The sequence below is a fragment of the Tamandua tetradactyla genome, chromosome 8 (assembly GCF_023851605.1).
Source record: "Tamandua tetradactyla isolate mTamTet1 chromosome 8, mTamTet1.pri, whole genome shotgun sequence".
Taxonomy (NCBI): Eukaryota; Metazoa; Chordata; class Mammalia; order Pilosa; family Myrmecophagidae; genus Tamandua; species Tamandua tetradactyla.
In genome coordinates, this window is record NC_135334.1 from 42648259 (window position 1) to 42673470 (window position 25212).

The following is a 25212-nucleotide window of genomic DNA, read 5'->3' on the forward strand; positions in this document are numbered from 1 at the left end:
CCTATACTTCTCAAGGCTTAAAGAAGGATACAGCAGGCAATATTAACTGCCAACCTTAGGACAAAGCTTAAAGATATTCATTGATACAAATGAATGATTTTAACCTAAAGTGGTAATTCCTAAGAGGCAGAAATAAGAATCCATATAATTTCACCGGGTCCATTAATTTCCCTATTAACATTAAAACAAAAAGGGGACCTGCATATATGTTGAAAGAACTTCATTCATTTTAGATATACTTTTATTTCATATATTTGGCAATTCAAAATGACTGCTTATAGGCAATCTTAGGAAGATACATTTTTGATGGAGTAAGAAATTACTATATTCTCCCGGTTTTGTTTTATGACATTCATGGCATAAAATTTGTTCACTATCTTAAGGGAATTATCAACCTGAGGTAAAGGAAGACGGAAAACTACAAATTATAGGGAAGTAAGTTTAATTTAACAGGATGTAAATATTTTGCATGTAATTTAATCATTAATAGTTAAACAACATTAATCTTTAATTTAATGAGATGGTGAAAACCCAGTCACTAATTGTTTTTTATTCATATAGTTTCTCCCATTAATTGCAATGTAAACCAGGATAAAAGGAATAATTTGACAGAGAGTGCTCATTTTAGAGAGACTGGCCAATACAGCAGGAAGCTTAACTTTATCCTATTCCTAATACACACTTATCAAATTCTAAACTAGAAAGGGATTGAGGGATTATTTAGTTCAACTCTTTTGTTTTACTTCCCTATGAGAGGCAAACGTTGGGACAAATTAAGTGACCGGTTTTTTGTTACCCTATTGATTAGGGATATGGCTGGACTTGATCTAGAGAATTCCTGACTTTGGGTCCATGATTTTTTTCACTGTATCATAGTACCTTTAAAATAAAATGCAACCCTAAATGAGTTTTATATGTTTAGACTCACTACAGCTTTGGTTTGCCAATGATTCCAAAAACATTTAGGGAAGAACTAAGTTGATATTTTAAGTACATGGTAGCATTTTAAATTGGATTTGTAGGTAAAGATTGTATTCAGATTTTTCCATCTCTTTAGGGACACTGTAGCCAAAATCTCTCTCTTTTCCTCTCTAGCTCCATCTTTCTTTCTCCCTCTCCCTGTCATTATGTTACCTTTTTGTCTTTCAAGCAACAGTGGGTGGGAAGAGTGTTGGGGAAACTCTTTTCATTCCTTTGTAGACTTACAGTGGATCACTTGTGTAATGTCTATAGGAGAAATTAAAAAATCTCCCAAACTTACTATTTCTTGAAGATTAGGACAAGCAGGACTTTTCATTTATTTATTTTACCATATTTACCATTCAGAATGTTCTAAATAATTCAATAACCACTTTATGTACAATATAACTTTTGAGAAATAATACGTAAATATTGACAATATTAATAAGAGAAAAGTGGCAAGAAAACCAGATTCGCATATATATTCTAGATTTCTCACTGAAGCTTTAAAATAACTTTTACTTTCAGTTTGATATGCCCAAAATAATGGAAAAAAGTAAATGTTTTTTCCCTGAGCATTTATAAATCAGGACATTTTTACATTTGAGTGAAAAATCTCTAAAATTATCAGTACACAAAATATAAAAGTGTATTCACTTACGGCCCTGATGCTTTCAAAATGTCCACCTTCTTTCTCGAAATCGATAGGCTGTCCTTTTAGTGTCCAATAGAAAGTGACATCCAAACTAGCATCGTGAATTGCTTTGCAATTAAGGACAACGCTTTCTCCTACTGTTAACTCTGTTTTTTTAGGAGTAAGTTCTATCCTTGTAGGTTCTATAGAAATAAAAATACATTAACAATCAATATGTAATATTTCCCTACATTCTATGTGTGTATTTTAAATAGAGAAGAACATAAATAAGTAATCTACACAGTACAGTTGCTCCAAACACAAATACCACATTTTCCACACTTTTAAGTAAATTATTATGTAACATTAAGTTTTTGGATCTAGGACATTTTGTTATATTTTTGTAGGAGACTATAATGATTTAAGAGTTCCTACTTCAATTAATAAGTCAACTTGGACAAAATGATAAGCAATGAAATAACCAGAGGCAGTATTTTGCATTCTGGAAGGAAGAAAATTTACAAAGGAAGCAATAGCCACCTGTCTGCCTTCAAGGGTCATCAAGTATAATAAAAGGATTTTTTTTTTTTTAAATAGAAAATGCTTCATCTTTCAGGTGGAAGAGCTCAGGGGGGAGTTTACCCCCTTAAAGATCATAAGTCTCTAAGGCAATAGAAAGCATCTTCCCCTAAATTACTATCTTAACAGACAGAAAAATATAATACTACTACTTCACCACCTTGTATTTGTTTTACACTCTACAAAACTTTCTTACAAGTAGAAGGGGCACGTTCTGACTGATTATAGAAAATCATTGGTCATGTTTTGTGGATGGCTTAATTTTTCTAACAAAAAGAAAGGCAAAACCACAAAATGGAAATATCTTGAGAAAAAAATATGCTTTACAAATTATGATTGATTTAGTTTTTCTCTTTTAAGCAGACACACTGGACTTTAGTGCAACTTTGAACCAGTAAAGGCTAATATAGGCTGTTAATTTAAGCTAGTGATCAAATGACTACAATACGATGTATTTTGAATAAAGTAGTAAGATGATGCAGATGAAACTTTGATTTTGCCTTTTTTCCTAATTGGATTCCTGGTTGTAGATACTGCAAGAAGATGAACACAGGTGATGAAAAATTAGCTGATTTTTCCTAGTTTCTATTGTTTGCAATAGTGTAATTAGAAAAAGCTCCACTCCTAACTCCTGATCCAATCTTTTAATGTCCAACTTTATTCTAAGCAATCACTGAGAGCAAAGTGCAACCATAGAACAGGATGCCACTGTAAATATTAACAGTCTATAAGTCAAATACTCCTTGTGGTATTCTAAATTCTGGCTTCCTCAGAGAACAGAGAAAACCATAGTATACCAGAGGAGTTTAAACTTTGTGGGGATTGGAGTATTCTGGGTAAATAAATATTCTATTTAACTATGTTTAACAGAAAACATTTGTATTGCTGTCTAAAAAAAATTCTGTGTAGCCAGCATCGCTTTATTACAATAAATGCTGAATAGGATACAAGAGGAATAAGAGAAAGAACAGAAGATTCGGTTGGATCCCATTAATGCATGACATAAATGAAAACATCTTTCATTTCTTCCTTCTGTGTACATTTACCTCTTTTCTAAAATATCAGCTTGCTGGTATTTTAATTACATTTTTATTAACAAAGAAATAAAAACTAACATTTCCATATTTTAATGGTCAAAAACTGATTTGCTATAAAACACAAGAACAAGTAGGAAAATTAACTAAGGATTGAGTTCAGTTTTAAAGACTAGTCCTTTGTCAAATGAAGAGATTTTATTGCCTAATATATGACATTTTCTTACTCATGTACAAAATGAGATATGGTCATTAAAGAATGTTCTCTGTGTGAAATCTAGCTCTCTGTAGAAATAGAAAATGAACATAAAGATGTAAGCAATATTTCTTATACTAAAAAGTAAAGGTAAATAAAAATTCCATTCATGCAAACATCAATGACCAGCTCTGACACCAGTTCATCAGAAGCGCAACTCTCTACCACACATTAGCATCCTCTTTTTGCAGCTCTTTTTCTGCCAAAAACCACCAGTTGAAGTGGAAACAAGGGAAAGTTACTGATCAATGCTAAAAGTAATTTTGATAGGGGAAAATCATTTTTATATTGCTGGCATATCTTTAAAATTTGCGACTAACTGACTAAAAATTCAGAAATCTTTATTATCCACTTATATTTTGTTCAAACCAAAATCTTCAAATTTTTACCAACATGATGTTCCTTCCTTTATGGTCCCCTAAGTGATGGAAAGGGCCTTTTTGGCTGGGTTATTTCCATGTTTACAAAGTATTTTAGAAAGAGAAGCATGCATGCGCACGCGCAGACACACCCCATGTGCAAATATATTTGCATATTTATTGTCTTTCTTATACGGGAAACTGTGCTTATAAAGCAGTTAGCCACATTTTCTTACCTTTCACCAACAGCGAGGCTATAATTTCAGCAGAACCGAAGACATTTTCCCCTTGGCAAACGTACTTTCCCTCGTCTGATTTAGAAGTGTTTAGGATCCGTAGACTCCCGTCTGGAAGAATAGCTATTCTGAAAATTATTAAAAAATACTTTTTTTCCTGGTTTACTGAAAATTAGCTAAGTGGTAAGAAACTCTGGTGAAGTCAGAAACCATTTCCAAGGTAAAAATAAATATAGGATCACTTTGAAAATATGCAGTGGTAGTAGAAAGATTTTACCCCTCAAAGAAATAATGCCATAAACCCACTTAACATCTTCTATTCAAAAGGATTACTGAGTTACAAGTTACATTTCTTTTGATGCTTTCTGACAGTCAATTTCAAAACTTATGGGAAAAAGGTGACCCTCAATTTGGTTATTCAAACTTGTTACTATAACATCACCCAGTAATATTTTAATATTATGCTTAGGTACTTCACTTCAGACCAAGAGCAAGTTAAAAAATTAAATATAAAAAGAAACAGCCTAAAGCATAGAGGAGAACAAGGACAGAATGTAAAATTAATTATATATGGTCAAGAGATGATTTATGGAGATTTTCCACAGTGCCAACTCTGAAGCGAGGGTAAAACTTGATACTGCCCCTTCTTAAACATTGACCATGTTATCTGAGTTTGCATTTCAGCCTCTTAAGACATTTGTTAAAAGTGGAACTTGAGTCCTATATGAAGGTGAAAAATGAAAGAATTATTAAGCATTTTTTAGAAGTCAATGAAAATGAGGCTGATATTTGGTATTACTGTATTTTCCTGTGTATTCACCAGTCCAGAAATACATGAATTTCAAATTTACTTGGTAACTTGTCTTTTCTCCCTTCTCTGTTCTTGAAATATAACCTATTATTTCAACAGTGTGTCCATCTACTCACTAACATGGCTTTCCCAGAGGCATTTTCTTTATGCATCTCCAAAGGTCTCTAATGTATCAGCTCTAAAGCTTTTTCCAAAATGGTTCCCTCTTAAACGAGTCCAATAAGTGACCTCCTTGAATGAGTGGAGACACTTCTCCATGGAAACCACCTCATCAAAAGGTCCCATCCACAATTGGGTGGGCCATATCTCCATGGAAACAACTTAATAAAAAAGATCCCACTCAACAGTACTGGATCAGAATTAAAGAATATGGCTTTTCTGGGGTACACAACAGTTTCAAACCAGCACAATGCCTGAGAGTTTTTAATTTTGAGGAGGTTCCATTTATTTATTCTTTCTTTCACTGCTTATACTTTGGTGTAAAGTCCAAGAAATCATTGTCTATCACAAGATGTTAAAGATGCTTCTGGATATTTTCTTCAAGCACTTATATTGTCTTGGTTTTTCTATTTAGGTCTTTGAATGATTCTTCATTAATTCTTTGTATATGGAGTAACATAGGGCTCCTCTTTCATTTTGCATAGGGATATCCAGTTTTTCCAGCACCATTAGTTGAAGAGACTATTCCTTCCTAGTTGAGTGGACTTGGGGGCCATATCAAATATCCATACGCTGTAGATGTGATGGGCGATTTCTGAACTCTCAATTTGATTCCATTGGTCAATATCTTTATGCCAGTACCATACTGGCATGCTGTTTTGACCACTCTAGCTTTGTAATATGCTTTTAAATAAGGCAGTGAGAGTTCTCCAACTCTGTTCTTCTTTTTCAAGACATTTTTGGCTATTTGGGGCCCCTGATACTTCCAAATAAATTTTATGATTGACTTTTTCATTTTGCAGAGTATATTGTTGGAATTTTGATTGGGACTGTCTTGAATCTGTAAATCAATTTGGGTAGAATTGATATACTAACATTATAAAGTCTTTCAATCCATGGACATTAAATACCCTTCTATTTACTTAGGTCTTCTTTGATTTATTTTAGCACTATTTTGTAGTTTTCTCTGTACAGGTCCTTTACATCCTTGGTATATATACTAAGGATATAAAAGTAAATATATACATGTGTATATATATATATATATATAAATGGAATTTACAATTGCAACTAGGAATAAACTTTTAGTTGCAATTATAAATGGAAATGTTTTTCTTTATTTCCTCCTCAGATTTGCTCCTTACTGTGTATATATACTGAGCTTTTTTTTTTTTTTTCCACGGGCAAGCACCGGGAAACGATATTACTGATTTTTGCTATTAGTCTTGCATCTTAATATTTTGCTGAACTTGTTTATTCACTGTAGAAGTTACTGTAGATTTTTCAGGACTTTCTATATATAGGATCATGTTATCTTCAAATAGTGAAAGGTTTACTTCTTCTTTTTCAATTTTGATGCCTTTTGTTTCTTTTTCTTGTCTAATTGCCCTAGCTAGAACTTATAGCACAATATTACATAACAATGGTGTCAGTGGGCATTCTTGTCTTATTTCACATCTTAGAGGGAAAGATTTCAGTCTTTCACCATTGAGTACGATATTAGCTGTGAGTTTTCATAGATGCTCTTTATCCAATTGAGGAAGTTTCCTTCTATTCCAATTTTTCAAAGGGTTTTTATCAAGAAAGAATGCTGGATTTTGTCAAATGCCTTTTCTGTGTCAATTGAACTGATAATGTGTTTTTCCCCTTAAATCTGTTAATGTACTCTATATCGATTTTTTGCAGTTGGACCATGCATACTTGGGATAAAACCCACTTGATCATGGCGTATGATTATTTTAATGTGCTGTTAGATGCAATTTGCATAGATTTGTTGATTTTTGCATTTATATTTATTATATTTATTGTAATTTTCATTTCTTATAGTATCTTTATCTGGCTTTGGTATTACGGTGATGCTAGACTCATAGAATGAGTTAGTGTTTCTTCTTTTTAAGTTTTTGGGAGAGATTAAGCAGTACTGATATTAATTCTTCTTGGAATGTTTGGTAGAACTCACCCATGGAGCCATTTGTTCCTGGCCTTTTCTTTCTTGGGAGGTTTTTGATGACTGATTCAATCTCTTTACTTGAGAGTAGTCTATAGAGGTATTCTATTTCTTCTAGAGTCAATGTAGATTGTTCATATCTTTCTAAGAATTTGTCCATTTCATCTAGGTTGTCTAATTTGTTGGCATACATTGTTCATAGTATCCTCTTATTGAGCCTTTTTATTTCTGTGGGGTTAGCTGTGTGCCCTTCTCTCATTTCTGAATTTTTAATTTGCATCTCTTTTCTTTTTTTCTTTGTTAATCTAGCCAAGGGTTTGTCAATTTTATTCATCCTCTCAAAGAACCAATATTTGTTTGAATTCTATTTTTTATTTTGAATTTTATTTATTTCCACTCTAAATTTTTTTTTTTTTAATTTCTTTTCTTCTGCTTGCTTTGGAATTAGTCTGCTGCTCTTTTTCTAGTTCCTCCAGATGTGCAGTTAGGTCTTTGATTTTAGCTTTCTTCTTTTTTAATGTAGGCATTTAGGGCTATAAATTTCCCTTGTGGCACTGCCTTCTCTGCATGCCAAAAGTTTTCATATGTTTTGTTCTTATTTTCATTTGTCTCAAGATATACTGATTTCTCTTGCAGATCAGTATTTGCAAATCAAGTATTTGACCCGGTGATTGTTTAAGATTGCACTGTTTAACTTCCACATACTTGTGAATTTTCCAATTCTCTGTCTAATATTTACTTCCAGCATCGTTCATTATGATCCCAGAAAATGCTTTGTATAATTTCAGTCTTTAAAAATTAAATATACAGAGCTTTGCTTTGTGACCCAACAGGTGATCAATCCTGGCGAATGATTCATGAGCACTTGAAAAGTATGTAAATACTCCTGTTTGGGGGTGCACTGTTTGTATATTTCTGTTAGGTCTAGTTCATTTATCATAATTTTCAAGCTTTCTATTTTCTTATTGATCCACTGTCTAGATATTCTATATATTGTTGAGAGTGGTGTATTGAAGTCTCCAGCTATTGTTGGAGATCTAATACATTGTAGAGATGTCTCTTTCTTCCTTCAGTTTGTCAGTGTTTGCATCATGTATTTTGAGGCACCATGGTTAGGTTGATAAATACTAATTACTTCTTCTTAGTGGATTACCTCTTTTATTAAAAGTGTCCTTTGTCCCGTATAATAGTTTTGCATTTACAATCTATTTTATCTACTGTTAGAAGAGCTAACACAGCTCTTTTTGCTTACTGTTCACATGGAATGTCCTTTTCAAACCTTTCACTTTTAACCTATGTTCACACTCAGGTCATAGGTGAGTCTCTTATAGATAAAACATAGATGGATCATACTTTTTATCCATTCTTCCAATTTGTGTCTTTTGAGTGGGGAGTTTAATTCATTAACATTCAATGTTATTAATTAAGGCAGTAGTTACTTCACCTATTTTATCCTTTGGTTTTTATATGCCATATCTTTTTTTTTTTTTAACTCCTTTTAGCTATCCTTACTAATAATCTTCATTTCTACCCTCTTCTTCAAGTCCCCCTCCCCATCTTTTCCTTTCAGTTTGCCGAACTTCCTTTAATATTTCTTATTTTTTAGGGCTGTTGTGGAAAAGCTTTCTCAGTTTCTGTTTATCTGTGAATATTTTGAACTCCTCATTTTTGAAGAACAGTTTTGCTGGATAAAGTGATCTTGGTTGGCAGTTTTTTCTCTTTCAGCACCTTAAATTTATCATACAACTGCCTTCTTGATTACATGGTTTCTTTGAAAAATCACCACTCAGTCATATTGCAGTTCCCTTGTGTATGGCAAATCACTTTTCTTTTGCTGCTTTCAGGATTCTTTTTTATCTTTGGCATTTGAAAAATTAGTATGTATCTTTGAGCAGATGTATTTAGATTTATTGTTTGGGGTATGCTGCACTTCTTGGACATGTATATTTACGTCTTTCATAAGAGTTGGGAAATTTTTGGCCATTATTTCCTCAAATATTCTTTCTGTTCCTTTTCCCTTCTCTTGTCCTTCTGGTTCACCCTTGGTGTGTATCTTTGTGTGCTCCATGCTGTCATTTAATTCCCTGAGACCCTCTGCTCAAATTTTCCACTTCCTCTATCTGTTCCCCATTTGTAAGATTTTGATTATCCTGTCTTCTAGTTCACTGATTCTTCTTCTGCCTGTTCTAATCTGTTGTATGCCTCTAATGTATTTTAAATCTCTTCTATTGTGACCTTCATTCCCATAGTCTGTTATGCTTCTTTTTATACTTTCAAATTCTTTATGTTCACCCAGTGTCTTCTTAATACCCTATGTCCCTCTAGACACAATTCCTTTGTTACCTTGAATTGATTTAGAAGACCTGTTTAAAGAGTTTTGATTGGTTGTTGCAAATTCTGTGTCTCCTCTGATGTTTCAATTTGGTCCTCTGACTGAGCCATATGTTCCTCTTTCTCACAATGGTTTGTAAATTTTTGTTGCTCTCTGGGTATCTGATTATGTTGACGAATTTACTCTGAAGGTCAGTTTTTTTCTCCTGTCTAGGCTTCTATTGTTAATAGGCTTTTTATGAAGTCTCTTCTTTCATAGGTCATTTAATTCCAGACATTTAGAATAGTGCATGTTTGATTTGATTTTTTCAGCTCTTCATCTGATTCTTGCCCTGGATGTGTGGTGCCATTTTTACAATTGCAGTATTTATGCAATTCTCTCATTCCAGGGGAAAGTTTCCTTTTCTCTGTTCTTTATCTGGGAATCTTGATCTGTTCTGTTTTTGTCTTGCCTCTGTAGATTTTTTTTTTTTTTTTTTTTTTAATACTCTCTTCATTGTTCCTAGCTGCTTTTGCCTGGAGGGAAGATTCTAGGAGGAAGGTCTCCCTGGAGAGGCCTTTCCAAAGTCATTTCCCAGCCAAAATAGGACCAGGGACTCACAAAAGAGGCACAGACTGGCTTCAAAATGCCCTGAGGAGAGGGTCAGAAAAAATGTCAGATGCCTTTTGGACAGCTCCCTGAACTTGCACTTTCTGGGCCTGCCCAGCTGATTATACCCTTAAACAAACTCTTCCCTACAGCCCTAACTAAGCACTGTGCATTTAAACTCCCATTACCTACACCTCTGTTGGGGGCTGGGTTGAAATAGCAGTTGCCACCACATTTTTTCTGGGGCACGTTGCAACATTAGCTCAGAGCCAGAACCCAGTATTTCACCAAACACAAGTTATGTTCAGTGCTTGGCCATAACCAACCCCAGCTCCCCGAGCCCCCTGCCATTCTTGGAGAAGAGGATTTTTATGTCTCTTTCTTATAGCAGCAGTGAGCCCGGGGCTGGACCCTGAGGTGGTCTGCCACAGGAGTCAGGGATGGGCCCTGGTAGCCACTGTGTGGAGAAAGCTACTCCCATCAGAGTATCTTTACCACAGTTTACTCATTTGCTCCTCCTGCTCTGCTCTGGATGCTGTTCAGTGTGCTTCTGGCCTCTAGAGTCCCAGAATGGTTGTCTTAGACAGTCCCTGCCTGTTTGCTAGCTGTTTTGGAGGAAGAAATGAGTCCTGTAGCTCCATACTCTGCATCTTTCCTGGAAGTTCTCTTCATGATATTTTATGAGATGTGTATTTGATCTTGCCAATCAGAACCAAAGGTTATTTAAAGCTTTGAACTTTCTAACAACTGGCATTAGATTCTAGGCTGTTGAAATACTTGCTATCAATGCATACTTACATATTGCCATCAACGAAGACTCCTTTTAAAAACACCATATCATTTTCAGCATGGATCTAACTTGATTTATCGAGTGTAAACAGGAACATAAATTTAGAAACAAGCCAAATTGTATAACTAAGAATAGGAGTAGAAAATTTCACATTCAAATTATGTCTATGATAGATAGTAGCTTGAAGCATTTGAAAACCTAGTGTCCTCAGACGTTATATATCCATTCAAGACGGTCATGAAAAAATTTGGTTCATTATTTAAGATAGTGCACATTTTCTATAATAACGAAATATAATGTATTTATTCAACTTCAATCCCAAAGATACACATGCTACAAAAGTTATATATGAGTTATGAGAATTATGAACATTACTGAAATTCAGCTAAATTATTAGTTTTTTCAGATTGTTAATATCTTGAATATATTTGGATTTTACTGATGTTAGCAGATTCTAAGCTAGCAGGTCAGATGTTTGCTGTAAAAGTTCACCTCTATTAAAGAAATAAATATCTTAAATACTGGAAGTGTTTCAGCTATTGATGAAGGTAAGTCCTTTCTCACTGGCCATCTATTATAATTTCCTTTAAAAGACAGTTTGTGAACACCCCTTAATTTAGGCCACCAATCCACTCTGGGGCTGAAGAATTTTGAATACTATGATTTTTATCTGTCAAGTGGCAGTGTCATTTAAGCAAAAGCCTGTCTACTGATTCACATTGTAAATCCTTATCAAATGAACTCATTTTTTTTAAACTTAGGGTAAAAAACACATTCGTCAATGTATATGATTTATATAATAATGTCTTGTTATTGCATAAATAATTACTTAATTGAATATTGAATTAATTCAATTAATATCAAATAAATCCCCTCACCTATTACCAAATGACTTCTACTTTCTGGAATTTTCAGTTGTCTGAATTCATCCTGCTGCAAGATCCTTGGATTTGGAGTCAGGCAGAAAGGGAGGGGTGAGATAAAGTTTTGTTGGGAAAAGGAAAGGTTTTAAGAATTGTAAACTAGCATCCTAGCATTCAGGATCAAGTCATGCTTAATGAATTTTTGGAGTCTCCACTTGTCCATGTGTTCTGCTTAGATCAGCAGATGTCTTAGCAGGTAATTATTTGTATTATAATAATCCTAATTACTGGATTTTTGCCTTGTTAATCTGGTCTGTATCACAGTGTGTCTAGGAAAGCATTGTGCTTACCCCTATCTTGATGATTACTTAATGCCTACTATGTCTTCCAAATTTCAGGAACATTTTCTGGATCCTCTATTTCCTTTCTTTGCCCACCTGCCAAATACCACTCAATCTAGTTTCGATCTTTCCAGGCAAACTGTCTGCCTGGGAATACCATGAATTACCTACTGCCATGTTACTTAGAGATTATATTATGAGCTCCCGATTAGATTTCTTTCTGGTATTTTATCACTGGGGTTAATTAAGATTATATTCTTTAAAGTAAGAGATGGTTGATTCATATCACTCCAAATGACTACTATGTGTGTGATCTTGAGCAAAATTACTTAGTCACTTTCTTTATATGTTAAACTGCCATTATAATATCTAACTAGAGTTTTTGAAACATTAACTTAGATAATACATGTAAATTATTGTACTTTATTGGATTGAGAGAGACATTAAACAAGAAACCACTTTCAGTGAAGATGTGGCCTACTTTGATCAGGATGGGTCTTAATTCTACCAGTGGAGTCATTTATAAGTGGAATGAAATTCAGACAGAGAGAGAGAAAGCCACAGAAAACAAGAAACTGGTCAGTGGGATCCAAATAAGAAAGGGGAGTTCAGGAGAGACTGCCATGTGTGCTGCCATGTGACAGGAGCCAAGAACCAAAGATCACTGGCATTCAGCCCCAGAATACCAGTATTTCAGAAGAAAACATCACCGTGATTCGGGCATGACTGGGACTTTTCCTATCCTCAAAACTGTGACCTAATAAATTCCCACTGGTTAAGCCAATCCATTGCATGGTATTTGCTTGTGCAGCCAAAGAAACTGAATGAGTACTTAGTATAAAAACCTCCTCTGGTCAGTGGGCTAGATAAATCTTTTTTGGAGGAGTAATATTGGAACTGATCTGAAGGATGAGAACCAAAGGGTGAGAAAACAGAGGGAAGTAGTATTTGCAAAGGCCCTGAGGTGGGGAGGAGCATGAAACCTTGGAAGAACCAAATGGCCAGTTATGATGGACAGGAATGGCACAAACTGAAGTTGGTGAGACTGGAGAGTAGGGCAGGATCATACAGGACCTGGTGTACCATGAAAAACATCTGCTATTTATTTTAAGGACAGTAGGAAACTACAAATTAAAAAAATAGCTTTACTGAAATATAATACACATACAATGCGTTCACATGTTCAAAGCATACACTTTGAAAAGTTTGACATTGGATACAGTCATGAAACCATTTGCGCAGTTAAAATAGTTAACATATCCAGAACTCCCAAAAGTGCACCTGTGTTCCTTTGGATTCTTTCACCCCAGCACCTTCTCATTTCATCCCTATCACTAGGCAACCACTGACCTTTCTGTCTCTAGTTTGCTTTTTCCAGATTTTTAAAAAATGGAATTATACAATATGTATTCTTTTTGTCTCTTTTATTTCACTTTGCATAGTTATTTTTAGAGTCATGTAACGATTGCAATTATTACTCCTTTGTATTGCTAAGTAAGATTTTGTTATGCATATATACAATTTATTTATCCACTCACTTTCTGCCGAGTGGGTTGTGAGATTGTTTTCAACTTGGGCTATTAGAAATAAAGCTGTCATAAACATTTGTGTACAAATGTCCTGTGAATATATGCTTTTATTTATCTTGGATAAATACTTAGGACTGTAATGGTTGGATCACAGTACCATATAGTTTAACTTTTTAAGTTGCTGCCATAAGGTTTCTAAGTGTTTGTACCACTCTAAATTTCTACCAGCAGTGCAATGATAGTCTTTGCAACATTTAGTATTGTCAGTCTTTTTAATTTAGCCATTGTAATAGGTAGGTCCTGGAATCTTCTTGTAGATTAAGTAACATTTCTTTCATGACTAATAATGTTGAGTATTCATGTGCTTATTTTCCATCTTTATATCTACCGCCGGGGGTGGGAGTTGGGCAGGTGCCTCTAAGAGGGGAAGAGGTGGGGTTTCCCTACAGGTGCCCTCTGGCCACCATGGTCTCTCTGGGTGAGGTGGGGTGTCTCAGGCCTGCAGAGACAGAGAGACTTCTTGGACTGGTACCCTTGCTGTAGCTGGATTTCTCTTGATAGTTCCTCCTACCTGCCTCCTTATCTCTTGATAGAAAAGGTAGGACTTACACCTGACGGGAAAGGAAAGTGCCACTTATTTTTGATGAGGCTCCTAATAAATCCCCCTTGCCAGTGGTGCCAGACTCATCAAATGCTGTAAAAGGGACTCAAGTTTGAGCTTGGAGAGAAATGAACCTAACAGAGATGTCTTCTGTTTCTAGTCCAGGGTCAAGAAGTGCCCGTTCTGGGTGGCTTTCTTCAGTTAGGTGGAGTGTACAACATACCCTGTCACTGCTGTTCCTTCTGTCCTGGGGTCCCCAACCAACTTGCCTTCTCCTTCCCAAGTTTCAGAGTTCTCCTTTGCTTGTCTTTTGAACAATTTCCAAAGTTTATAGTTGTACCTAGCAGAGAGGAGCAGGGTAAAATATTCTAGACTATCTTGTCCAGACTGGAAGTCTCAATTCTTGTTTTTTTAATTATTGGTTTTTATTTTAAATTTCTGATTGTTCATTGATAGTATGCAGAAATACAATTGATTTCTGTCTGTTGATCTTTTATCTGCCACTTTTCTAAACCTAAATATTAGCTCTCCTAGCTTTAAAAAAATTCATGTGATTCTCTAAGTAATCCATTATGTTGTCTGCAAATAAAGACAGTATTATGTCTTCTTTTTAATCTGTAGGCATCTTTTCCTTGACCTAGTGCACTATGTAGGATCTCTAAAGGAATAGAATCGAATAGAAGTAGTTGAATAGAAGTGGTAAGAGTAAACATCCTTACTTTTTAAAATCTTAGGTGGAAAGAATTGAGTCTTTCTCTAGTAGAATGTTAGTTGTAAGTTTTTCATGGATTCCCATTAAATTTGAGGAATGCTCGTCTATTCCTAATTTTCTGAGACAATCTTTTAGGAACGGATGTTGGATTTTGTCAAAGGCTTTTTATCTACTGAAAAGATGATATATTTTTTCTTTTTGGTCTGTTACTATGGTGAATTGCTTTGATTAATTTTCTAATATTTTACCAATCTTGCATCACTGGGATAAAATCACTTGCCTATGAAGCATTATGCTTTTTATATATTAATTGAATTTGGTTTGCTAAAAGTTTTCTAAGAGTGTTTTCATCTATATTGTTAGAGATATTGGTCTATAATTTTTTCTTCTTATAATGTCTTTATGTGGTTTTGGTTTCAGAGTAATGCTGACTTTGTAGAATGAGTTTGGAAAGTACTTCCTCCTCTTCATATTTATGGAAGAGTTTGTGTTGATTTGGTATTATTTCTTCCTGGAACGTTTGGTAAAATTTTCCTGAAAAGACAAATTTTCTTTGTTTTAAAGGACAAATTAAAATTTAAAAATAGATAAAAGACTATTAATGCTACCTATGTTTTGAATGAGCTCAAAAAAGCCTTTTAAGCTGGGAAAATGTAATTGTAAGAAAGTTCTTATTTATGTTAATGCAAGTTTTATTTTGGTTTTTGATTATTCAGTTCTGGCTTAGCAAAAGACAAACTATAATTAGTGTAACTTTGTTACATCCAGGCAACAGTTTCATTGTAGTAGATCATCACTTCTCTTGGGTATATTCAGGAAAATTCAGGTTTAATTATTATCAGAGAGTATAAATTCAATAGTTCATCTAAGAATTCCACTTCTGCTCCTGAACCTGCTCATTTCTGGTTGAAGCACATGAAATTGCCAATGTTTATTTTTCTTCCAGAAAAAAGGCAATTTCACATGGTTCAATCTACTAGTTTTATAAAGCTTTTGTGTACCAGTATTATTGCAGTGCTAGAAAAGAAGGAAAATTCTGCTTATGTCAGGAAAGAAGTTGCACATCTGTTGTAAGTGAACCTTCTCTGTTGTCTCTGGTTGCTTTTGTCCTTATCTGGACCAATATCTGAAGCTCATAGATTCATTTGCGATGAACTGGCAACTGGGCCTACCAGTATCAATAGCAAATGACTTTGGATCTTTTGAATGCCATCCATTGAGTCAGCTGGTGTACTCTTCAGTGTGTTACCTTTATCAGGATCTAGGCTATAACTACAGTTCTAATTCCTAAGTTATTAATTTAGGAAAAATTGAATATGGAAAGTAACATACAAACACATTAACACTTAAAACTTATTTTTATTGAGAACTATCCATACATGTATAGTCTAACCATATTATACAATCAATGGCTCACATCATCATATTCTTGTGTATTTTTCACCATGATCATTTCTAGAACATTTGTATCAGTCCAGAAAAAGAAATAAAAAGAAAAATAGAACTCATACATTCCTTACCCCTGACCCCTCCCTGTCACTCAAAGTATTTCCATCTACACAATTATTACTCTTAATCTCCTCCTATCACTTATTTAATTTTTATCCTTACCTTTTTTTTTACCCATCTGTCCATAACCTGAATAAAAGTAACATCAGACACAAGGTTTTCACAATCACACAGCCACACTGTCAAAGCTATATAGTTATACAGTCTTCTTCAAGAACCAAGCCTACTGGAACACAGTCCAACAGTTTCAGGTACTTCCCTTCATCCACTCTAATACATCAGAAGCTGAAAAGGGATATCTATATAATGCATAAGAATAACCTCCAGGATAACTTCTCGACTCTGAAATCTCTCAGCCACGGAGACTTGACTTTGTCTCATTTCTCTCCTCCCCTTTTTGATCAAGAAGGCTTTCTCGTTCCCATAATGCCATGTCCAGGCTCATCCCTGGGAGTCAGGTCCCATGTTTCCAGGAAGATTTGCACCCCTGAGAGTCACATGCCATGTAGGGGGGGAAGGCAGTGAGTTCACAGGCCAAGCTGGCTTAGAAAGAGGTCACATCTGAGCAACAAAAGAAGTTCTCTAAGGGTGACTCTTAGGCATAATTTTAAGTAGGCTTAGCTTCTTCTTTGCAGGAATAAGCTTCATAGTGGCAAGCCCTAAGATTTAGGGCTCAGTTTATTAAGCTGGTTCTCACCACTGCTTGTGAGAATATCAGGAATTTCCCAAATGGGGAAGTTGAACACTTTCATCTTTCTCCCCAGACCCCCAAGGGAACTTAGTAAATACTTTTTTATTTCTGCTCAAATTACTCTGGAATATATTGGGGCAAATCACGCTAATTTGTACAAACCAACAAGGTCTCACATCCTATTCAAGGTTCCATGTAATTATGGTATTCAAATAAACTGACCATACAAGTTAAATTAGAGAATGTGCTACCCAAACAAAAATTTTGCACTAATAAGCATCTCTCCCTTTGGTCTCACAAAAGAGGGTGAAGTTTGAAAATATGGACCATATCATCCTTTACCCAGTATTCTAATTTACCTTAGTCCTATCCCTATCAGCTTCATTCATATCTCTAGATAAAGTCTGATCACTTTTTCATAATCCTCTCCCATGCCCTTGCTTGTTGACATTTGGTTTTGCCATAATGCCTTTGTTACAGTGGAACAATACAAACATTATTACAATACTCTTGACTACAGACCCGCTAGCTTGCATTGATTGTGCATTTTCCTGTATATCATCCATTTTCAACACCTTGCAATGCTGACACTCATTTGTTCTCTCTCAGGCAAAAACATTTTTATATTTGTACATTTAATCACCACCACTGTGCATTCTAGGCATTACTAAGCTATACCGCCTCAGTCTTTATCACGTCATTCCCTGTGGCATAATACGTGCTCCCAGCCCTTCTCCCTCAACCATACTCACATTTAGCTTCATGCAGTGTACTTACATTATTGTGCTATCATCAGGTGGTATTCTGCTACCCATTTCTGAATTTTTACAATCAATCCTGTTTCACAATTTGTATTCCTTCAGCACCAAATGTCCAATCTTTACCCTCTTTCTATCTCCTGATAACCTGTGTTTTTAACCTTAACTCTCAAGGTTTACTCATTAATATTAGTTTATATTAATGAGACCATACGGTATTTGTCCTTTTGCTTCTAGCTAATTTCACTTGCATAATGTCCTCAAGGTTCATCCACATTGTTACATTCTTTATAAATTTATTCTGTGTTATAGCTGTGTAGTATTCCATTGTATGTGTATATCACAGCTTGTTTAGCCACTTGTCCATTGATGGACATTTGGGTTGTTTCTATCTCTTGGCAATTGCACATAATGCTGTTATAAACATTGGTGTGCAAATATCTGCTTGTGTCCTTGTTTTCAGTTTCTTTGAATATATACCTAGTAATGTGATTGCTGGATCACATGGCAGTTCTACACTTAGCTACCTGAAGAACTGCCAAACTGCCTTCCAAAGTAGTTGTACTATTTTACATTCCCACCAACAGTGGATAAGTGTGCCTCTTTCTCCATAACTTCTCCAGCACTTGTTTTTTTTTCAATGGCCATTCTAATGGGTGTTAATTAGATGATATTTCATTGAGGTTTTGATTTGCATAGCCAGTGTAGTTGAGCATCTTTTCAGGTGCCTTTTGGTCATTTGTATTTCCTCTTCCGAAAAAATGTTTTTCATGTCTTTTGCCCATTTTTAAGTTGAGTTATTTGTCTTTTTGTTGTTGAATTGAACAATCTCTTCATACATTCTGAATTCTAAGCCCTTACCTGATATGTGGTTTCCATATATTGCCTCCCATTGTTGAGGCTGCTTTTTTACTTTTCTGACAAAGTTCTTTGATGCACGAAAGTGTTTAATTTTGAGGCATTCCCATTTATCTATTTCTTTTTACAGTATTCATGCTTTTGGTGGAAGGTCTAGGAAACCACCTCCTATTACAAGATTTATAAGATATTTCCTTACATTTTTTTCTAACCGTTTTATGGTCTTAACTATAATGTTTAGGTCTTTGATACATTTTGAGTTAATTTTTGTATAGGGTGTGAGATATGGATCCTCTTTCATTCTTTTGCATATCCAGTTGTCCAAACACCATTTATTGAAGAGGTGGCTCTGTTCCAGGTAAGTTGGCTTGAACACCTTATCAAAGGTCAATTGTCCATAAATGAGAAAGTCTATATCTGAACATTCAATTTGACTCCATTGGCCAGTGTATCTATCTTTATGCAGCGCACTGTTTTAACCACTGTAGCTTCACAATATGCCTTAAAGTCAGGTAGTATGAGAACTTCCACTTCATTTTCTCTTTTCAAGATATTTTTAGCTATTCAGGGCCCCCTCCCATGCAAATAAATTTAGTACTGGTTTTCTACTTCTGCAAAGTAAGTGTTGGCATTCTAATTGGTATTGCATTGAATCTATAAATCAATTAGGGTAGAACTGATACCTTAACGGCATTTAATCTTCCAATCCATGAACATGCTATGCTCTTCCATTTATTAGGTCTTCTATGATTTCTTTTAGCAATTCCTAGTAGTTTTATGTGTTTGGGTCTTTTGTATTCTTTACTTAAATTCATTTTTAAATATTTTTCTTTTGTTTGCTATTGTAAATGGAATTTTTTTCTTGATTTCCTCTTCAGATAGTTAATCCCTAGTGTACAGAAACTCTCCTGATTTTTGGGTGTTGATCTTGTACCCTGTCACTTTGTTGCATGCATTTATTAGCTTTAATAGCTTTGCTGTAGATATTTTCAGATATATAGAGTATCATATCATCTGCAAACAGGGAAAGTTTGCTTTCTCCTTTACAATTTGGAGGCCTTTTCTTTCTTTCTTTCTTTTTTTTGTCTAATTGCTCTGGCTAGAATTTCTAGCATAATATCGAATAACAATAGTGACAGTGGGTATCCTTGTCTTGTTCCTGATTTTAGGGGGAAAGCTTTCAGTTTTTCCTCACTGAGGATGATGTTAACTATGGGCTTTTCATATATTCCCATTATCATGTTGAAGAAGTTCCCTTCTATGCCTATCTTTTGAAGTGTTTTCATCAAGAAATGATGTTAAATTTTGTCAAATGCCTTTTCTGCATCAATTGAGATGACCATGTGGTTCTTCCACTTACACTTGCTAATATGGTGTATTATATTAATTGATTTTCTTGTGTTGAACCAGCATTGCATATCTGGAATAAATCCCACTAGCTCTTGGTATATAACTCCTTTAATGTGTTGCTGGATTTGATTTGCAAGTATTTTGTTGAGGATTTTTGCATTCTTATTCATTAGAGAGATTGGTCTGTAATTTTCTTTCTTTCTTTTTTTCATTATCTTTGTCTGGCTTTGGTATTAGGGTGATGTTGGCTTCATGGAATGAGCTAAGTAGCTTTCCCTCCTCTTCAATTTTTTGGAAGAGTTTGAGCAAGATTGGTACTAATTCTTTCTTGCATGCTTGGCAGAATTCACATGTAAAACCATCTGGTCCTGGGACTTCTCTTTTGGAAGGTTCTTGATGACTGATTCAATCTCTTTACTTCTGATTGATTTGTTGAGGTTGTCTATTTCTTCTTGAGACAATGTTGGTTGTTCATGCCTTTCTAGGAAGTTGTCCATTTCATCTATGTTGTCTAGTTTATTAGCATATAATTGTTTATAGTATCTCTCATTACCTCATTTATTTTTGCAGGGTCTGTGGTTATGTCCCCTCTTTCATTTCTGATTTTTTATTTATTTGCATCCTCTCTCTCTTTTCTCAGCCTAGGTAAGAGTCCATCGATTTATTCATTTTCTCTAAGAATCAACTTCGGATTTGCAATTCCATGTATTTCTGCTCTATTCTTTGTAATTTCTTTCCTCTTATTTGCTTAGTTTGCTCTTCCTTCTCTAATTCTTCCTGGTGAACAGTTAATTCCTCAATTTTGGCTCTTTCTTCTTTATAGACATTTAAGGCAATAAATTTACCTTTCAGCACTGCCACTGCTGCACCCCATAAATTTTGATATGTTGTGTTTTCATTTTCATTTGCCTCAAGCTATTTACTAATTTCTCTTGTAATTTCTTCCTTGACCCACTGGTTATTTAAGAGTGTGTTGTTTAGCTTCCATATATTTGTGAATTTTCTGGCCCTCTGCCAGTTATTGATTTCCAATTCTACTCCATTATGATCTGAGAAAGTGTTCTGCATAATTGCAATCTTTTTAAATTTATTGAGTCTTGCTTTGTGACCCAGCATATGGTCTATCCTTTAGAATGATCCATGAGTACTTGAGAAAAATGTGTATACTGCTGCGGTGGGGTGTAATGTTCTGTAAATGTCTGTTAAGTCTAGTTCATTTATCATATTATTCAAAATCTCTGTTTTCTTATTGGTTCTCTGTCTAGATGTTCTATCCATTCATGAGAATGCGGAATTGAAGTGTCCAGCTATTATGGTAGAGGCGTCCATTTTCAGTGTTGTCAGTGTTTGTCTCATGTATTTTGGTGTACTCTGGCATGAATATTTATGATTGTTATGTCTTCTAGTCGAATTGTTCCTTTTCTTTTTTTTCATTTTAAAAAATTTTTATTAATAAAACCAATCAACATACAATATGAACATTCATTTTTTATCACATAGTTGTATATTCATCATCATGATAATTTCTTAGAACATTTGCATCAATTCAGAAAAAGAAATAAAAAGAAAACAGAAAAAAAGTTCATTCCAGACCCCTTACCCCACCCTTTCATTGATTGCTAGCATTTCAATTCACTAAATTAATTTTAACATTTGTTCCCCTATGATTTATTTATTTATATATTAATTTTTAAATTTTGAAAAAATGACAAGAAAGAAACACAAACATTCTTAATATATGATTATTCCATTCTATATACATAATCAGTAATTCACAATATCATCACATCATTGCATATTCATCATGATCATTTCTTAGAACATTTGCATCAATTCAGAAAAAGAAATAAAAAGACAACAGAAAAATAAAATGAAAACAGAAAAATAAATTATATATACCATACCCCTTACCCCTCCCTTTCATTGATCACTAACATTTCGAACTAAGCTTATTTTAACATTTATTCCCCCTATTATTTATTTTTATTCCATATGTTCTACTCATCTGTTGACAAGGTAAATAAAAGGAGCATTACACACAAGGTTTTCATAATCACACAGTCACATTGTGAAAGCTATATCATTATACAATCATCATAAAGAAAGATGGCTACTGGAACACAGCTCTACATTCTCAGACAGTTCCCTCCAGCTTCTCCATTACATCTCGGATAACAAGGTGATGTCTACTTAATGCGTAAGAATAACCTCCAGGATAACCTCTCAACTCTGTTTGGAATCTCTCAGCCATTGACACTTTGTCTCATTTCCCTCTTCCCCCTTTTGGTTGAGAAGGTTTTCTCAATCCCTCGATGCTGAGTCTCAGATCATTCTACAGTTTTTCACAATCCCTTGATGCTGAGTCTCAGCTTATTCTAGGATTTCTGTCCCACATTGCCAGGAAGGTCCACATCTCTGGGAGTCATGTCCCATGTAGACAGGGGGAGTGTGGTGAGTTTGCTTGTTGTGTTGGCTGGAGAGAAAGGCCACATCTGAGCAACAAAAGAGGTTCTTTTGGAGGTGACTCTTAGGTTTAATTTTAAGTAGGCCTGAAATGTCCTTTGTGGGGTTAAGTTTCATATGAACAAACCCCAAGACTGGAGGCTCAGCCTATAGCTTTGGTTGTCCACATTGCTTGTGAGAATATCAAGGATTCAACTTGGGGAGGTTGAGTTTTCCCCTGTTCTCACCATTCCCTGATGGGGAATTGGCAAATATTTTTCCACTCACTGATCAAATCACTCTGGATTTCATTTGGGCATCACTCTGGACAAATCAACAAAATCTCATGTCCTACCCAAGGTTCTGTGTACTTAAGTTGTTCAACCAACTATCTACATAAGTTATATTAGGAAATGCAGTAGTCAAAATATAAATTTTGTACCAAATAAAGTTTTTTTGCTTTAATCTCACACATAAGTTAAAATTTTAAAATATTAATTACCATCTATTTTCAACACCCTGCAGTAATGACATTCCTTTGTTCTTCCTCATGAAAAAACATTTTTTAAATTTGTACATTTAGTCACTATCATTGTACACTCTAGACATTCCTAGATTATACCATTTCAATCTTTATCATCTATCTTTCTTTGTGATTTCGTTTATGCCCCCAGCCCTCCTCCCTCTATCATTCTCATATTCAGCTTCATTCAGAGTTTTAATATAATTGTATTACAGTTAGGTAGTATTGTGCTGTCCATTTCTGAGTTTTTATATTCAGTCCTGTTGCACAATCTGTATCCCTTCAGCTCCAATTACCCAATATCTTACCCTATTTCTATCTCCTGATGGTCTCTGTTACCAATGACATTCTCCAAGTTTGTTCACTAGTGTCAGTTCATATCAGTGAGACCATACAGTATTTGTCCTTTTGTTTTTGGCTAATTTCACTCAGCATAATGTCCTTAAGGTCCATCCATGCTGTTACATACTTCATAACTATATTCTGCCTTACAGCTGCATAATATTCCATTGTATGTGTATGCCGCAGTTTGTTTAGCCACCCATCTGTTGATGGACATTTTGGCTGTTTCCATCTCTTGGTAATTGTAAATAATGCTGCTATAAACATTGGTGTGCCAATGTTCATTTGTGTCCTTGCCCTCATGTCCTTTGACTAGAGACAGCATATAGATGGGTCCTTTTTTTTAACCCATTCTGCAAGTCTATGTCTTTTGATTGGGGAGTTTAATCCATTAACATTTAGTGTTATTACTGCACGGGTAGTACTTTCTTCTACCATTTTGCCTTTTGGATTTTGTATGTCATATCTAATCTTCCTTCTTTTTACCTTTATTCATAGTCTTCCTTTCTACACTCTTCTCCACACCTCTCTCTTCTTTTTGTTTCTGTCACTAGTGCTCCCTTTAGTATTTCTTGCAGAGCTGGTCTCTTGGTTACAAATTCTCTCAGTGATTTTTTGTCTGAAAATGTTTTAATTTCTCCTTCATTTTTGAAGGACAATTTTGCTGGGTATAGAATTCTTGGTTGGCAGTTTTTCTCTTTTGTAATTTAAATATATCATCCCACTGTCTTCTCGCCTCCATGGTTTCTGCTGAGAAATCTACATATAGTCTTATTGGGTTTCCCTTGTATGGGATGGATTGCTTTTCTCTTGCTGCTTTCAAGATCCTCTCTTTCTCTTTGCCCTCTGACATTCTGATTAGTATGTGTCTTGGAGTACGTCTATTTGGATCTATTCTCTTTGGGGTATGCTGCACTTCTTGGATCTGTAATTTTAAGTCTTTCATAAGAACTGGGAAATTTTCTGTGATAATTTCCTCCATTAGTTTTTCTCCTCCTTTTCCCTTCTCTTCTCCTTCTGGGACACCCACAACACGTATATTTGTGCAGTTCATATTGTCATTCAATTCCCTGAGTCTCTGCTCATATTTTTCCATTTTTTTCCCCGATAGCTTCTGTTTCTTGTTGGATTTCAGATGTTCCATCCTCCAGTTCACTAATCCTATGTCTGCCTCTTAAAATCTACCACTGCAGGTTTCCATTGTTTTTTTCATCTCTTCTACTGTGCCTTTCATTCCTATAAGTTCTGTGATTTGTTTTTTCAGACTTTCTATTTCTTCTTTCTGTTTATTCCTTGCCTTTTTTTGTATCCTCCCTCAATTCATCGATTTGGTTTTTGATGAGGTTTTCCATGTCTGTTCATATATTCTGAATTAATTGTTTCAGCTCCTGTATCTCATTTGAATTGTTGGTTTGTTCCTTTGACTGGGCCATATCTTCAATTTTCCTAGTGTGATTTGTTATTTTTTTGCTGATGTCTAGGCATTTAATTACCTTAATTAGTTTATTCTGGAGATTGCTTTCAATTCTTTTACCTAGGGTTTTCTTGCTGGATGAATTTGTTGTCTATCTCTTCTTTAACATTCAGTTCAGCTTTATTTGGACCTCTAGCTTAGGTTTTGTTTAACAGAGGAGAATTTTTCAGTTCTTGTTTTCTTGTTTCTTGCCCTACTTGTATGGTGCCTTTTCCCCTCACCCTTAGGAGGGTCTGCTTAGGCATTATAGACTCTAGCCAGATTTTCCCAGACCAAACTGGCCTCCTATCAGGAGGAAAGAGTCACCTGTGTCAGTTTTCCCTGAGGGTGAGACCCAGCAGATTGAAAGACTTTCCTGTGAAGTCTCTGGACTCTGTTTTTCTTATCCTGCCCAGTATGTGGCGCTTGCCTGCCTGCAGGTCCCACCAGCATAAGATGATGCAGTACTTTTAACTTTGGCAGACTCTCCCTACTGGGGGCATGGTGGAGACAGAGGAGAGGTTGTAGGCTGGTTTTAATGGCTTCAAATTACC

The 25212-nt window shown here is 35.1% G+C and overlaps 1 protein-coding gene across 1 annotated transcript in view; it reads right to left on the minus strand.

Moving 5' to 3' along the window:
• The window catches only part of CNTN5 (contactin 5), a 495183-nt gene that overhangs the window by 117317 nt on the left and 352654 nt on the right, over positions 1–25212 (minus strand). Inside the window, exons 12-13 of the mRNA XM_077114702.1 lie at positions 4059–4186; positions 1622–1797 (exon numbers count right to left, since the gene is read on the minus strand). Coding sequence (XP_076970817.1) covers positions 1622–1797; positions 4059–4186 — 304 coding nt within the window. The remainder of the gene's footprint in view (positions 1–1621; positions 1798–4058; positions 4187–25212) is intronic.